At 41.2% G+C, this 14,644-nt stretch overlaps 1 protein-coding gene across 1 annotated transcript in view; it reads right to left on the bottom strand.

The window, feature by feature from the left end:
• LOC144770324 (myosin-3) overlaps positions 1 to 12,172 on the bottom strand; it is a 100,177-nt gene extending 88,005 nt beyond the window's left edge. Inside the window, exons 1-4 of the mRNA XM_078654756.1 lie at positions 12,111 to 12,172; positions 9,992 to 10,203; positions 8,662 to 8,805; positions 8,420 to 8,576 (exon numbers count right to left, since the gene is read on the bottom strand). Of these exons, the coding sequence (XP_078510882.1) occupies positions 8,420 to 8,576; positions 8,662 to 8,805; positions 9,992 to 10,195 (505 nt within the window). The 5' untranslated portion in view covers positions 10,196 to 10,203; positions 12,111 to 12,172. The remainder of the gene's footprint in view (positions 1 to 8,419; positions 8,577 to 8,661; positions 8,806 to 9,991; positions 10,204 to 12,110) is intronic.
• Between the last annotated feature and the right edge of the window lie 2,472 nt (positions 12,173 to 14,644).

Here is a 14,644-nt window from a genome sequence, read left to right as displayed (position 1 = left end):
AACATAATATGAGAGCATGCTCCAGAACAAAACCCATGGCACTCCAACGGGGCTTTCAGCCAGTGGTTGGCGACATACTCCATCATCGTGTGAAACTCGTCCCTGGATAGAAGCGTAAAAGACACTGAACTATATCACTCCTCATCATTACATAAAACATTGTTTCAGAACTATGTTTCAAACATCAGCATACACCTTAAATAACTCAGGATTCTGCACAATTCAAATAAGAACATTTTCCAAAGATGAAAACCTGAGGGTCAATTACAATATGGTCATTACATTCTGACCTGCAGTAATTGTAAACTACTTCTGGGCACACTATATTGATAAAATGCTGATTGTATTTCAAATGGCCGCCTTCTTGCACTCATACACCCCTAGCCACCCCTTCACAGGTTAACAATCTTGGCATACACATTAATGCAAATCTTGGAATTAATTTCCACACAGCAACTTGTCCAAGACCTGCTTCTTTCATTGAAAGTCCTTAAGGAAAATGTCCCACTATTTGTATCAGGAACGTATGACCCCGTGATCACTGCAGTAATGTAATCTGGTTTTGAATTCCGGAATCGCCTGACTTTTAAACGCTCAGAAACGCTTCATCACGAGGGACCTCCTGATCCGACTGCCCACCTTCACTGTGACCTCAAGATGCACGATTCTATCTGCCTTGTCCTTAAACCTTTCCACTGGCTCCAAGTACATAGATGTATTGTTTTAAAGCTATGGCATTGCACACAAAGATGTTTTACAAATAAATCAGCATTTCTTGAGGAGAAGTTTACCTGGTATGAGACAACCTTACAACTCCATTCTGAGGAAAAGATGTCTTTTCGTGGTTCTTAGAGTTAGACCACCGACATTTGGAAACAACTCGTTTTTGTTGTCTCCAAAAGTGGCTGCTAAAATTTGGAACATTACCTCTGCATTTCAGAGGCATCGCCATCATTTCTTATTTTGCTTTTAAATGCTGAAGACTTGCTGAGGGCACAAAGGGATGCCGGGGAGGAAAAATTTAATTCAGGCCATTGCGCATACAGAAAGATTTATGTTAGTACATGGAAGTAAAGGGTCATCTAAAGAGGCATTAAAAAGAGGTCGGTGTGGTCAGTTAATAGAAGAAGTGATCCACGTGGTACAGGGATATTCAAGACTTTGGTTCTGCAGATAGTAAGAAAGAAAAGTTGTAGTGATAAAAAGAACAGACAAAGAAAAAACAGAAGCCTGGAGAGAGAATATGGGTTGAAAGATGTTCCTAGAAGATGGATAGAGCGAGGCATAAAATGGCATAAGAAGAGCATAGGGAAAGAGACAGAAAGGTATGGCCAAAGCAAAGGTACCGTCAAGAACAGGCAGTCGGGTTTTAGTGGGTTGTTATATGGGGAATAGAGAAGTATGTAGAATTTACAAGTTTAAAGATAGCGATATGGTCGCGAAGTAATTGAGAAAAAGAGAAGGAAAGAAAGAAAGAACTGGCAGTCGTACACACAGAAGTGGTTTGACAGCCCAAGGCAGAAATATTAACAATATTGTGCAGAGGGTAGCGGCTTAATAGGCTGATGCATCCACCTCAGGGGTCTTTATTTGACTCTTAGGTCACCTGTTCTAATCCCAGTGTTTGTCCTCTCAGTCGTTCATCCTTCTGATGTTGAAGAAAATAAGTGTAATTGAGATAGCTATCAATACACATATGGTATTTGTCGACATATGGTATTTGTTGATAGTACCAAGAAACCACTTGAATCGTTATGTTATGTTTGGGAGTTAGTGACAAGTAAACAGAATGATGATCTTACTACAGATCTTGCAGGCACCCAATGTCATAGAAGTATGATGACTACTAGCATGATAAAACTGGTCAGAAAGGTGCAAGAAGAACAACTGAGAACAAGGTCACGGAGAGGGAATTACATGAATAACAGTGTAAAGCGGAGCAGAAAACAAGCATTAAATCTTAGTCTGCTTGACGACATGAGGGACTAGAACACTTAAAATATTGTTGAAGCACACACATGTCAGACTGAAAAGAAGAAAGGTCAGACTGCAAAGAAGAAGTGGGTAACAGGATGCCAGGAAAGAGAAGTTGAGATAAAAAAGTGATTAAATATTGAGGGAAGGTTTCCATGCAATGCTGCAAAGACAAAGAGGAGAACCTATGGAGAGTATAAAGAAAGCAGATCAGCTAGGAAGGAATACTTCTTGCAATAGCAAATGTTCCAGAATCTGCAAATGGTAGTAGTGGAAAAGGATTGCATGAGAGAGAGTTTGAATGGAAGGTAGTAGGAAATGAATTAAGACAGTAAGCAAGGAGAGAAAAAAGAATAAGAAAACAGTGTGATTAGCGTAAAACGTAGATGAAATATCAAAAGAAAGTAGGGAAAATAGGATCACAATGTCTAGAGAAGCAGGTTCAAGCATGTGAAGGTGATGATAGTGTAAGGGCAGAAGAGAAATAAGTTTAGGGGATGAAAAAAGGGGATGGGTAAAGTTAATTGAAGAGTTAAGGATCAGCAGAGCTAAGCGAAGGTAGATGGGAATTCTGAAAGATTCTGCCTAATGATATGCCATAAGTATGGAAGGAGGTAAGTTGGGACTCTTATGAAATCAGGAACAGGCATAAATTGAAAGGTGAAATTAATAATAGTCAGAAGCAAACTTCAATCTCCAAGAAGAAATTAGGGCATTCAACATGAAAAGGAAATAGAGGGGAAATGGTTAAGAATATCACAAAATTTAAGAGAAACCCAGAAGGCAGGAAATAATGGGTAAAGAATGTGGGAAGGCACATAGGAAATAGATGGGACACTGCTTGAATGAGACAACTGATGGGCAGGTAGATTAGTGTAACTGGGAACCCAAATGGCTGACACAGGCTACTGCTGACACTCCCAATTGCCTGCATATGATGGTTGAGCTAGGGGATGCAGAACACATAGCACAAGGAAGAGCGTGCATCATGGAATCTTGTCTGAATGAAGTAATCCATGATTCTGTAATACACAGGAATTGTACTTATGTCAAGTTAAAGATCAATTGTGAAATGAGATTTAATATAGATAGAACAACTGGGCCATAGAGCTAGATGGAGAAACGCATATATCAATGAGGGGTATACAAACTTGCTAGTGAAGAGGGAGTCAGAGAACGAGCAGCACTTATAGTGGGTATATGCAATGCTATATGAAAGACAGAAGTGAGACATATTGCTACATCCCGCTAAAGATGTTATTTGATCAAAGACACTGAAGGGTAGCAAGAAAGAGACCGGTAGGAGGTGATCAGAACAGAGTTATATGGCCCAACCTAATCAGGCCTAAGCAGCAATTTATGTTCTCTCAGGCACCATTCTGCAACAGTACCCTAATAAATGATGTTTCTCTAAGTATATAAAAAAGATGAAGTATACTTGTGCAGCGATTGTGATATTGCTAGAATAGAGGCATGGATAATAAAAACAGGGCTACCACTGCTTGAAGAAGAGGCAGAGCTCCTCAAAGAAGATTAGAAGTTGCAGGAAATGCTCTTCGTTAGGTGACATTGACAACCAAGCCATGAGAAGGAAGCTGGACATGAAAACAGCTGCCAAGGAAAATCTTGGAGAAATATGCTTTTGTCTACATTGTAGAGAGTCTATGGTGCCGAATAGTTGAAATAACGGAAAAGGGCATGTGAAGATTTACATCTCCTTCTCGATGTAATTGTATGTATTATTCATTCCCAGACGTTTGTTTGGAAAGTTGTGCCAGGCCCAGGCTTCCAGGTTTACTACTATTTTTTTATTTATTTATAAAGTTTTATAATGTGGCATCTACTATGGGCTCCTTCCTATTTCCGCTGTGCGGATTTCTATGTAGCATTCTTTTTGGCATAGGTGAAATTCATGTATCATCAAGGGGATAGGGAGGTAGAGAGAAGATCCTTTCAGTCTCCGTAGTTAACTCTTCTAATCACAAAGGGGAAAGGATCACTTGTCCTGCTTAAACCTTGGGTTTCACAAGTCGAGGAAATGATATCTCCCAAATATAACTCTCATACACGTGTATTTTTGGATGGTTCTCTCTCAGCGGTATATAGTGGGTACCCGCTATTTTACACGTGCGTGCGTAATCATCGAGTTATTTTATAGTATTGTGCACCCTCCACCAGGAGGTTTGGCCTTAGGTTTAAGGCAGTAGTGATCGTGAATAGTAGGGGAGGGGTTGTGGTGATGATAAGACTTAAAAAATCCGGACAGCCAGACTTAGGCAATTTTAATAGGTCTGGATTCGGACTTGGTTAAAAATTAATGGTGCACTTTTTGAATTGGTAAGGGGTTCAAGTGCATATCATGTATAAAAAGAGGTCAACATGTTTCAGCCTTTGGTAGTCAGAGGATCTTAGGCTTTCGTCAGGACCAATGGGGGTGAATAAATAGTGAAAAACAAACTTAGTGAGAAAGAAAAGGTAAATTGACCTGATCCTTCGGAATTCAAGGTTTCATTGTACCTGAATAATGAAAAAACACACACAAACAACAACAAATAGGGAGACAGGGTGCGGGAAAAACACGTATTATATACAGTAGTTCCTCGTAGTTTTTTAGGAACTCATAAATGGCAATGTTAAACCTCATACTCATTTCAGGCGTCAACTCTTCCTTTTCCATACTCCGATAGGTAGGGCTAGTACTGTATTGTAGTGCCCATAGTTTTAAAATGGTACTTTCTCAGTGCGTGGTTTAAGGTGAAAACTAGAAGGTGTGGCCGGTCTATGGTGGCTTGCATACCTCATACATACCATGCTCACTATCGCATATCACACGTGTGGTTATAAATGAATATAAGCATGCTCGTTTCATTGTCAGAATACATCTAGCAGTCGTTGTTGCAAAGTGCGTGGTGGGAGGCTATAATTGTGCCCAATGCGTAGCGCGCACTAATGCATACCTTGTTTGGGATGAAGAAATACTTCATCGGGGATGAAGGCTTACCGAGAGAGGATTACTAGGAAAGTATCAAAAGACAAGTAGTTACAAGCCGCGGTGTATACTTGCGGTTTGGTTCCCGTGTTGTAGACGGAATGCGCATCGCGTTACCTGTATTCCTTCTAACTCGGACTCTGCCGCATGTGCTGGCGCTGCCTCTCAATCACCCGGAACTACCAGGAGGTGCGGTTCCGGGTGAGATTTAACACAACAATAATGGAAATGGAAGAGATACTTCCCGCTTTTTCAGTAACTTGTTGTTCTGATCAGATACCGGGCAAATGAAACTAATTTAAAAATAAATATAAAGAATACCGAATTAGTTCTGATCAGATATTGGATTTAATTATGAAGTGTGATATTGCACGTCCAATGATTATGCACGTTAATTTTGCCCGAGTGGTTCTTCAAGGAATTATGAACCTTTTGGACAGCCAAGGGGTTATTACCAAAATGGGAAATGCGGCCCTTGTAAGGCACTGCTAATGTGCTAATGCTTATGTTGAGCAGATCTCATACAGGGCAAGGGTAGGCCAGTATATTGGGAGGCATTAAGATGGTTACTCTTATGACAATGTGACTGGGGTCAGTGGACGGCTGCGTTTGGTAGAGCCACTGATGTTTTCACTCTAAGTACTGTAATGCAATGGGGCTTAGGTTCATCTGTTTAGGGATAACCACGGGACAGAATCGTTAAGGCCCTGGGTATCCGTTTTGAGCCTGTGGACCCAGCGCTGCTCCTTTTCAAATAATATTTGTGTAGCATTTCTGTCCACTGTGTCCAGGCTTTCTAGGATCACCCAGTGCAGGTCACTGGCTGTGTGTTGTTTCTCTTTGGTATTGCAATTTGTGTGTTGCAACTACTTCCAAACTTTTTGTGGAAATTAAGAAAACACACAAATTGCAATACCAGTCACATCATATACATGATCACATGTCCTTGTGACATGCGATACATTGGGATGACCTGTCGAAAAGCGAAACAGAGACTCTGCGAGCACAGGAGCAACGTGAACTGTAAAAGAACTACGACAAAGATGTCGTCCCATTACAAAGAGAAACAACACACAGCCAGTGACCTGCACTGGGTGATCCTAGAAAGCCTGGACACAGTGGACAGAAATGCTACACAAATATTATTTGAAAAGGAGCAGCGCTGGGTCCACAGGCTCAAAACGGATACCCAGGGCCTTAACGATTCTGTCCCGTGGTTATCCCTAAACAGATGAACCTAAGCCCCATTGCATTACAGTACTTAGAGTGAAAACATCAGTGGCTCTACCAAACGCAGCCGTCCACTGACCCCAGTCACATTGTCATAGGAGTAACCATCTTAATGCCTCCCAATATACTGGCCTACCCTTGCCCTGTATGAGATCTGCTCAACATAAGCATTAGCACATTAGCAGTGCCTTACAAGGGCCGCATTTCCCATTTTGGTAATAACCCCTTGGCTGTCCAAAAGGTTCATAATTCCTTGAAGAACCACTCGGGCAAAATTAACGTGCATAATCATTGGACGTGCAATATCACACTTCATAATTAAATCCAATATCTGATCAGAACTAATTCGGTATTCTTTATATTTATTTTTAAATTAGTTTCATTTGCCCGGTATCTGATCAGAACAACAAGTTACTGAAAAAGCGGGAAGTATCTCTTCCATTTCCATTATTGTTGTGTTAAATCTCACCCGGAACCGCACCTCCTGGTAGTTCCGGGTGATTGAGAGGCAGCGCCAGCACATGCGGCAGAGTCCGAGTTAGAAGGAATACAGGTAACGCGATGCGCATTCCGTCTACAACACGGGAACCAAACCGCAAGTATACACCGCGGCTTGTAACTACTTGTCTTTTGATACTTTCCTAGTAATCCTCTCTCGGTAAGCCTTCATCCCCGATGAAGTATTTCTTCATCCCAAACAAGGTATGCATTAGTGCGCGCTACGCATTGGGCACAATTATAGCCTCCCACCACGCACTTTGCAACAACGACTGCTAGATGTATTCTGACAATGAAACGAGCATGCTTATATTCATTTATAACCACACGTGTGATATGCGATAGTGAGCATGGTATGTATGAGGTATGCAAGCCACCATAGACCGGCCACACCTTCTAGTTTTCACCTTAAACCACGCACTGAGAAAGTACCATTTTAAAACTATGGGCACTACAATACAGTACTAGCCCTACCTATCGGAGTATGGAAAAGGAAGAGTTGACGCCTGAAATGAGTATGAGGTTTAACATTGCCATTTATGAGTTCCTAAAAAACTACGAGGAACTACTGTATATAATACGTGTTTTTCCCGCACCCTGTCTCCCTATTTGTTGTTGTTTGTGTGTGTTTTTTCATTATTCAGGTACAATGAAACCTTGAATTCCGAAGGATCAGGTCAATTTACCTTTTCTTTCTCACTAAGTTTGTTTTTCACTATTTATTCACCCCCATTGGTCCTGACGAAAGCCTAAGATCCTCTGACTACCAAAGGCTGAAACATGTTGACCTCTTTTTATACATGATATGCACTTGAACCCCTTACCAATTCAAAAAGTGCACCATTAATTTTTAACCAAGTCCGAATCCAGACCTATTAAAATTGCCTAAGTCTGGCTGTCCGGATTTTTTAAGTCTTATCATCACCACAACCCCTCCCCTACTATTCACGATCACTACTGCCTTAAACCTAAGGCCAAACCTCCTGGTGGAGGGTGCACAATACTATAAAATAACTCGATGATTACGCACGCACGTGTAAAATAGCGGGTACCCACTATATACCGCTGAGAGAGAACCATCCAAAAATACACGTGTATGAGAGTTATATTTGGGAGATATCATTTCCTCGACTTGTGAAACCCAAGGTTTAAGCAGGACAAGTGATCCTTTCCCCTTTGTGATTAGAATAGGTGAAATTCAGTCCACTGTGCAAATGCATACTTTGCTTTTTTCCATTTGTCTCCATGGTACAATCCTTCCCCTACAGCCCCACCAATTGTGAAGGTGATCTGCTCCTCTTGCCATCGTGTAAATGGAGTTACAGCTTCTCTTGGCTGGGGCAACTTTAAGACCATTTCTAAAGTGGGAAGGGGACAGACATTAGTTTGTGAATGCCCACAAACAAACATGATTGCGGGCTAACTACACTTTATTATGCCAACTTCCCAACCTTTTATCTATTCTGGTGGATTCCTCCACACTCATGGTTGAAATAGCTGCAGTAGTAAAACCATTTGCACCTGTCAAGAAACTTTTTGTGAATTCCTGACAGGCATATATGAAGTCACGTTCTGTCCTAGACTTACGTTAACAGACGAAAATGCCTTTGTGAATTGGGCCTAATGTATTCTAGCTGGCACCAGTAACTTCTTTAAATGCCATCCCAGCATGTCCTTCATTTACTCGAAACCATAAGTCATTTAAAAATGTTATCAAAGAATACTTGCCAGTTAACATGAACTGATAGCCATTGTCCGAGATGGAGAAGATGTGTGGTGGGGCCTCTTGGCGCTTCTTGCCTCGGTACGCGTTCACCACCTCCGGGTTGTACACCGGCAGCCACTTGTAGGGGTTCACCGTGACGCAGAAGAGACCTGAGTATGTCTGGTGCAGTGAAATAACAGAATATCATCACCATCCTACATTGGGTGGGTACAGACAAATGTCACTTTAACTGAGTTGCTCTTACATAGATCATCCAGGCTGCATAACGATCTTTGAGGTTATACAGCACGGCTGGTTCGTGGAGATGGGTCAACATAGCCATGTCTTCAATTTTATCAAACTTAGGCGGGTTCATTGGAAACACATCAACAGGCTTCACTGTTACAGTCTGGAATGAAGAGAAGAGATGATTGATGTTTCAGTGCAGAATATTTATTACAGCATAATGTGAGAAAAGTAGCAAGTTTAGTATTATTTGGTGCTGAGATACTAGCGTTCTAAAGCACACTTTTGAGCTCGTGATATATTTTGCTAAAGTAACAAGACTGCAGAAAGGTTACAGCAATGTTTCATTGAGGTGGGAAACTCAGTAAATAATTGTTAGTGTCCTAGCAGGGCCAGGGGACTTGCTTGGTGCAACAGACAAAACACATGCAGAATCATCAAAGATGTAGCGTAAGAATCATACAACAGGTGACGTATAAAGATATCATAAGTGTGGGTGCACCCAAGGCTTGCTACAATGTGGAGTGTGTGGGGGCATTCTATTGAGTAAATGGTTCGAGTGTACGCATATAAAATCTTTGGGTAGTCCACTGTGTATGTCTAAAGCAACAAGGAGGGCAACAACTACAGAAGTGTACTTGTACTGCAATGCCAATTGAGCATGTTATTGTAGCAATTCCAATAAAAGGTATTACACCCTGGAGGCATTAACCTTGCACTAAACACTACCAAGGTACCTAGCCTTTCTTTCTTAAGCAAGATGAAAAGCCAAAGCTGCTCCCAACTTTGGATTTCAAACCCTCCCCGTCACCAGGGCAACCATGCTTCCATTTATATTTTATATTTTTATATACAGGTCCTTCTAGAATTAAACTTGGTCATTCAGATCCTTGTTGCCTGTTAGTAGCAGACAAACTAAACACTCCACAACTGCACTACTTACATTTTCACTCTCGCAGTGATGGGATATGGTATAAATGTCTCTCCATTGATTCCAAACTCACTATTACTGTTAGAGCACATTGGAAATTAGGGTTCATGCCAAGCAAATTGTCACTGATATACAATGCCATGTGCAAGTAACGTAATCCTGGCCGCCAGTATGGGGTCCTACTAAATGTAACAGCTACACAGAGAAATTAAAAAAGTGCGTCAATGCGAGAGCTAGAAACACCTTCTTGGCCCTCATGTTCTAAGTAGGTTGTGACATGCAAAAAGCCCTTGTACTATGTTATAAGGTACTATTTGACTAGCACCTCATACCCCTGACAAGGACCCAAAGGGTTGTGGTGCTCACAAAGAAGGCTGCACATGGCCTTCGTCAGGGCCCCAGAACGTCTCCTGCTTACCCTCTTGTCTTCGGTTTCCACAGTTGTCTTCCCTGCTTCCGTGCCCTTGATTTTTCCCTTGATGTATTCCTCCTTTGCATCAGTCACGTAGCAGTATGTTTTTGCATCGAAGGGCTGGTTCTGGGCTTCTATTCTATCCTTCTCAGACTTGCGGAGGAAGGGAGCCGCAATCCCGTAGGAAGCCATCTCGGCATCACTGCTCATGGCTGCAACTGCGAGTGATAAATATGGACATATCATTCCAGAGTACTAGTACATGAGGGAGACATGTTTACAACATACACCAATGTTCACTGGAACCACTACAAAGGAATCAGGTCACAGTTATACACTAAATGTATTGTACAAAGGGCTATCCTTTTAAAACCATGCAAGGAAGAGCAATCAATATACACTGATCCTCCCCTACAGATTGATGATTTAATACACGTTGTGCAATCAATGGTTCTACTTGTGTCTTCATTCTGAGGTACAATATCTAAATAGGAGGCTGCACTGAGTAGGGTGATATAGTATTAGAAATAAATGTATTGTATACTATGTAATGTACATTTTTTATGTTGCCATAATCACCACTTTCCGACGACCTAACAATTTACCATCTCACGTGAGTAACCACCCAAACCAACATTGACCTGTTGACAGGTAGTTTGTTGCTAAGTGCAATGTTTCTTGTACTAAAGCTCTGTTGCTGAAGTAATTATAAAATAAAAAGCTGCAACTTCATGGAGCAACCTCTCGCTAGCAGTTAAATAATTTAGATATTACACCGTCTGGTGGTGTCTACACGCATGTACCTATACATGTAGAAGTATATTTAGAATATGGGGTGAAAAGTGTTTCATTTTAATAGTGGAAAAGGGAATATATTAGGTCACTTATTACACCTGTCGCCAAGAGTGGCAATGTGAACACTCTGTGTCAAATGCAGATGTAGATATTACTGGTCACTGAACCAATCAATCATTAAAGCCTATCCCAGGGGTGGAGTGCTTGCCTTCCTAAGTCAACCAAACATGGCCTTCAATAATCCTTTGCTTATTAAAGGTCAACTGGTCCTGTTACCACCGGGCTTTATCATTACACACAGTGCTTTAAATGGGCCCGTACTGTCCAGGTATGAGTGCCGGCACTTTTTTATTTTAAAAGGGAGAGTACCAGCATTTCTCAAAAGAAATGCAATACCTTTAATTGGAGACTACCAGCACTTTTCAGAAACAAGCAGGTACTCTGGTATAGAGCACCTGCACTTCTATTTTTCCATTTCAAGCACTGATTACACACGTAGTTTACCATGAGGCTGCAGACATTTACTACGAGAAGGATTTATTACACAACTATCTAACTCTTTTCGTAAACAATAATCAAACCGTTAATCATGCAAGCACATCCAATTATGCAGTTACACACGGTGGACGAGGGGAGGAGCTGTATCTGCAGATATATTAACCTGTGCGGTGCAGCAGCTGCGCATGTGCAGAAATCACCGCACTCAGCTCTGCAAAGGCTGCTCTAGACTAGTCACCGCTACCACATAAGCCACAAGGTGGCGCTGCGTATCGCACATAGTTCTATTGCGTGCTGGCGGCTCTCCGCTTCATAGCAGCTCCACACCCGGAAATAAGGGCACTCTGAGCTCAGCTCACTTTTGGAGTCTAATATCTGCAGCAGAACTTTCAAGCACAGCGGCAATACATAATTTATGAAATATTCACGGCATCCAGCGCCTCGTCTCTACGTGCTTAATTTAAATCAGATAGAGGATTGTACAGGAGAAGGGAAGACCTGAGAAGGTGAATCAGCTGCGAATACCGAGGTCCGGGGCTGCACGTGCCCCTCCCCGCGAGAAGCTCATTCTGTAGTATCAAGTTTGGCATCTGGTAGCTTATCGGACCCCACAAGTGTTCAAACATGCCATGCCAACCACTCCCCTTCTTAGATGTCCCCCACCGTTGAGCAGATTTTACACCCAGAACATTAAAATATGCCGGTATGTGTATAGCTGTAGAGGCAGCGTATATTCAAGTAAGACACACGAGCAATATGTTTAAACTGCATCATGCTCTACAGCGTATAAAATGACACAAAACTGCAATGCCATGGGATCATAGATGCTCACCTTATTGTGAAATTGCGAGTACAAGAAAGTAGGGAGATAGTTGAAGTTTTGACCTGTAAAAACGTTTTGAAAAAAACCCTGCTTTTAATGCAAGCTTTGCTAAACTTCAAAAGAGACAGCGGTCGCGTCTTACATCGTTTTCATGATGCTCTTCAATGCACAGGGAAAATACATGCTTTTACTAAAATTTAAAGTACATATGAAAGAATTTCATAATAAAATAGGCAGTAGATATAATGAAAATATAATATATTCCTAAAACATGTTTTTTGCAATTAAAATAGGCTAAACAATATTCTTGGATATGGGGGTCTGTATTAGTCAACAATGACTGCATCTCGAGTAAGTGATGTACAAGTAACAAGCACGTCAAAGCACTCAGCATAAATGGATTAGTATAGCACGACAAAAAGAAGCAGACAAAACTTACTTCAAACTCCCAAGTCAGCACCAGCTACTAGCCTTTGTTTCCTTATATAAAGCCTCTGCTGCCTCCTTGGGCACACCCACTCTCTGTATTTGGGAGGATGGAGACTGACACTTAAGAATGATCATCATTTCATTGGAACCTTTTTTGTCATATAAAATATAAATATAGAAATGACCGTATCATTGGCCTGCCAAGGTAAGCAACTGTGGCGTGCACTCCTCTTATCCTTAGTGAGCAGACAAGTCAGAGGGCTTGAACTTAGCTTTAACATGCAACGCACTTGCAGACTGTAATATGTCCAACTGGCCCATTCAGCGTCTGCCAAATGCACATTATATCTGCCAGCAAACGGTGCCAGTCTTTTAAAAAGGAGCATTTTTACCTCATGATATGCTGTGTTATCCTTTATGTTATCTCTTGCTGGTAAGTACAGTGTTTCTGCAATACCCCTCTTAGTCGTTATGTCTTGAGGTGTGTAGTAATGATCACCGTTGCTCTGTATTATGTTTTCTTTTGTTACTTCTTCTTGGATACCACTCAGATTTGTTCGCTCACGTAGGGGGGCTTAGTTTAGATATACTATTACAAATGCAACTATAAAACTAGTTCTAAAAACACTTTGCAAGCATTTTGGCTGAAAAGCTGTACCAGGTGCATGTTTCCACGTATACTATTGAGAACGTCATAAGGGATATTTCCAGGGATCCAATTTACTCCATGCAGAATACTGCATACTGAATAAATGAAACCAAATGAAATGGGCAAATCCATATTTTTTTCTTTTTACCCTATGGGCAAAACAACCCCCCCCCCCCCCCCCCCCCACCCCCACCACCTCCCCGCTTCCCCCTATGAAGCCTCTTCCCATAACATCACTATCAAGTTTGGAATTTATCTGTCTCTTCTGATTTTGGAATGGAAGTTGCTGCAGACCTTTGTTGGAGTAAAACTAACCATTTCCACGGTGGGATTCGACTGGATCGGAGTGTGTGAATGCTCAAAAATATACAAGTTTGTGGGCGGTCACAAATTTTCAAGGCTGGCCACGCTTTGTTCTATTCACTTCCAATCCCTTGCATAAAACATACCACTACTGCACATTTGTCTCCACTTGTGGTGGAGAAGCACACAATATTCAAACCATATATATCTTCCAGGATTCCTTTTGTGAATTCCTGCAAGCGTAAATGAAAGCATTTTCAGTCATAAACAGATGTTTTCATCTGCCTTAATGCATTGCCCCATGGGTCCTCTGCTATACTGACATGTTTTAGGTTGGCCATTCTTGTAATATATTGCCTGCTTTTATGTTATACTTTTGTCTAGTCCGCCATTGCCTGACCACACATTGTGTTATGTCTCCTTGTATTCCCTTCTGAGTTGTCTCACCTTGTGTTATGTCACCACATTATGTTTTATGTTACTTTGATATTTTGTCTTTTCTTGTGATATTTGCTTTCTTTTGCTGTTTATTGGCTTCATTATGTTGTTTTGTCTGACACCATACTAAGACTGGTTGCAATGTTGTGTGCTAGACTTCAATGGTGTGTGTTATTTTTGCCTTGTCATGCTGTATGTTGATTTAATTTATGCTGTCACATTTCATGTTTTGTTGTCTTTACCTATATTAGTTATCTTTTTGCCTTTATGTTGTCTTTTTTTTTAATTAGCTTGTGTCATAGGATGTACAGTGGTTAGTATTTTGTCTATGCATAGGAACACAACTATGCTCCACCAGAGCTTGTTTGTTAGTGATACCAAATTCACAGAAATTAACTAAGTGTGTCCTCATGTAACGTAACTGGTGCTATGTAAAGCGCTCTGATAACTGATTCGGTTCGGTTCAAGTTCGCGCTATATAAAACTCTCTAAAAAAAAAAAAATAAGAAACAATATTATAGCAGGGAAAGCAGACCCTGCCTCACTTCTTCGCGTCTATTGTTTTCTCAGTGGGCATCCTCCGTGGGAATGAAACTTAGTACAGCTGCAGAGGATCATGAACTGTTGAATTAATATAGATGAGGCTCTCGGAGACAGCTGGTAAAACAACGCCTGGTATTGAAGCATCGTTTCAAGCCAATGACTAGACGTTAACGAGAATAAA

Source organism: Lissotriton helveticus, chromosome 7, assembly GCF_964261635.1.
Source record: "Lissotriton helveticus chromosome 7, aLisHel1.1, whole genome shotgun sequence".
NCBI classification, from domain to species: domain Eukaryota; kingdom Metazoa; phylum Chordata; class Amphibia; order Caudata; family Salamandridae; genus Lissotriton; species Lissotriton helveticus.
This window is presented reverse-complemented; position numbering and strand designations above follow the sequence as displayed.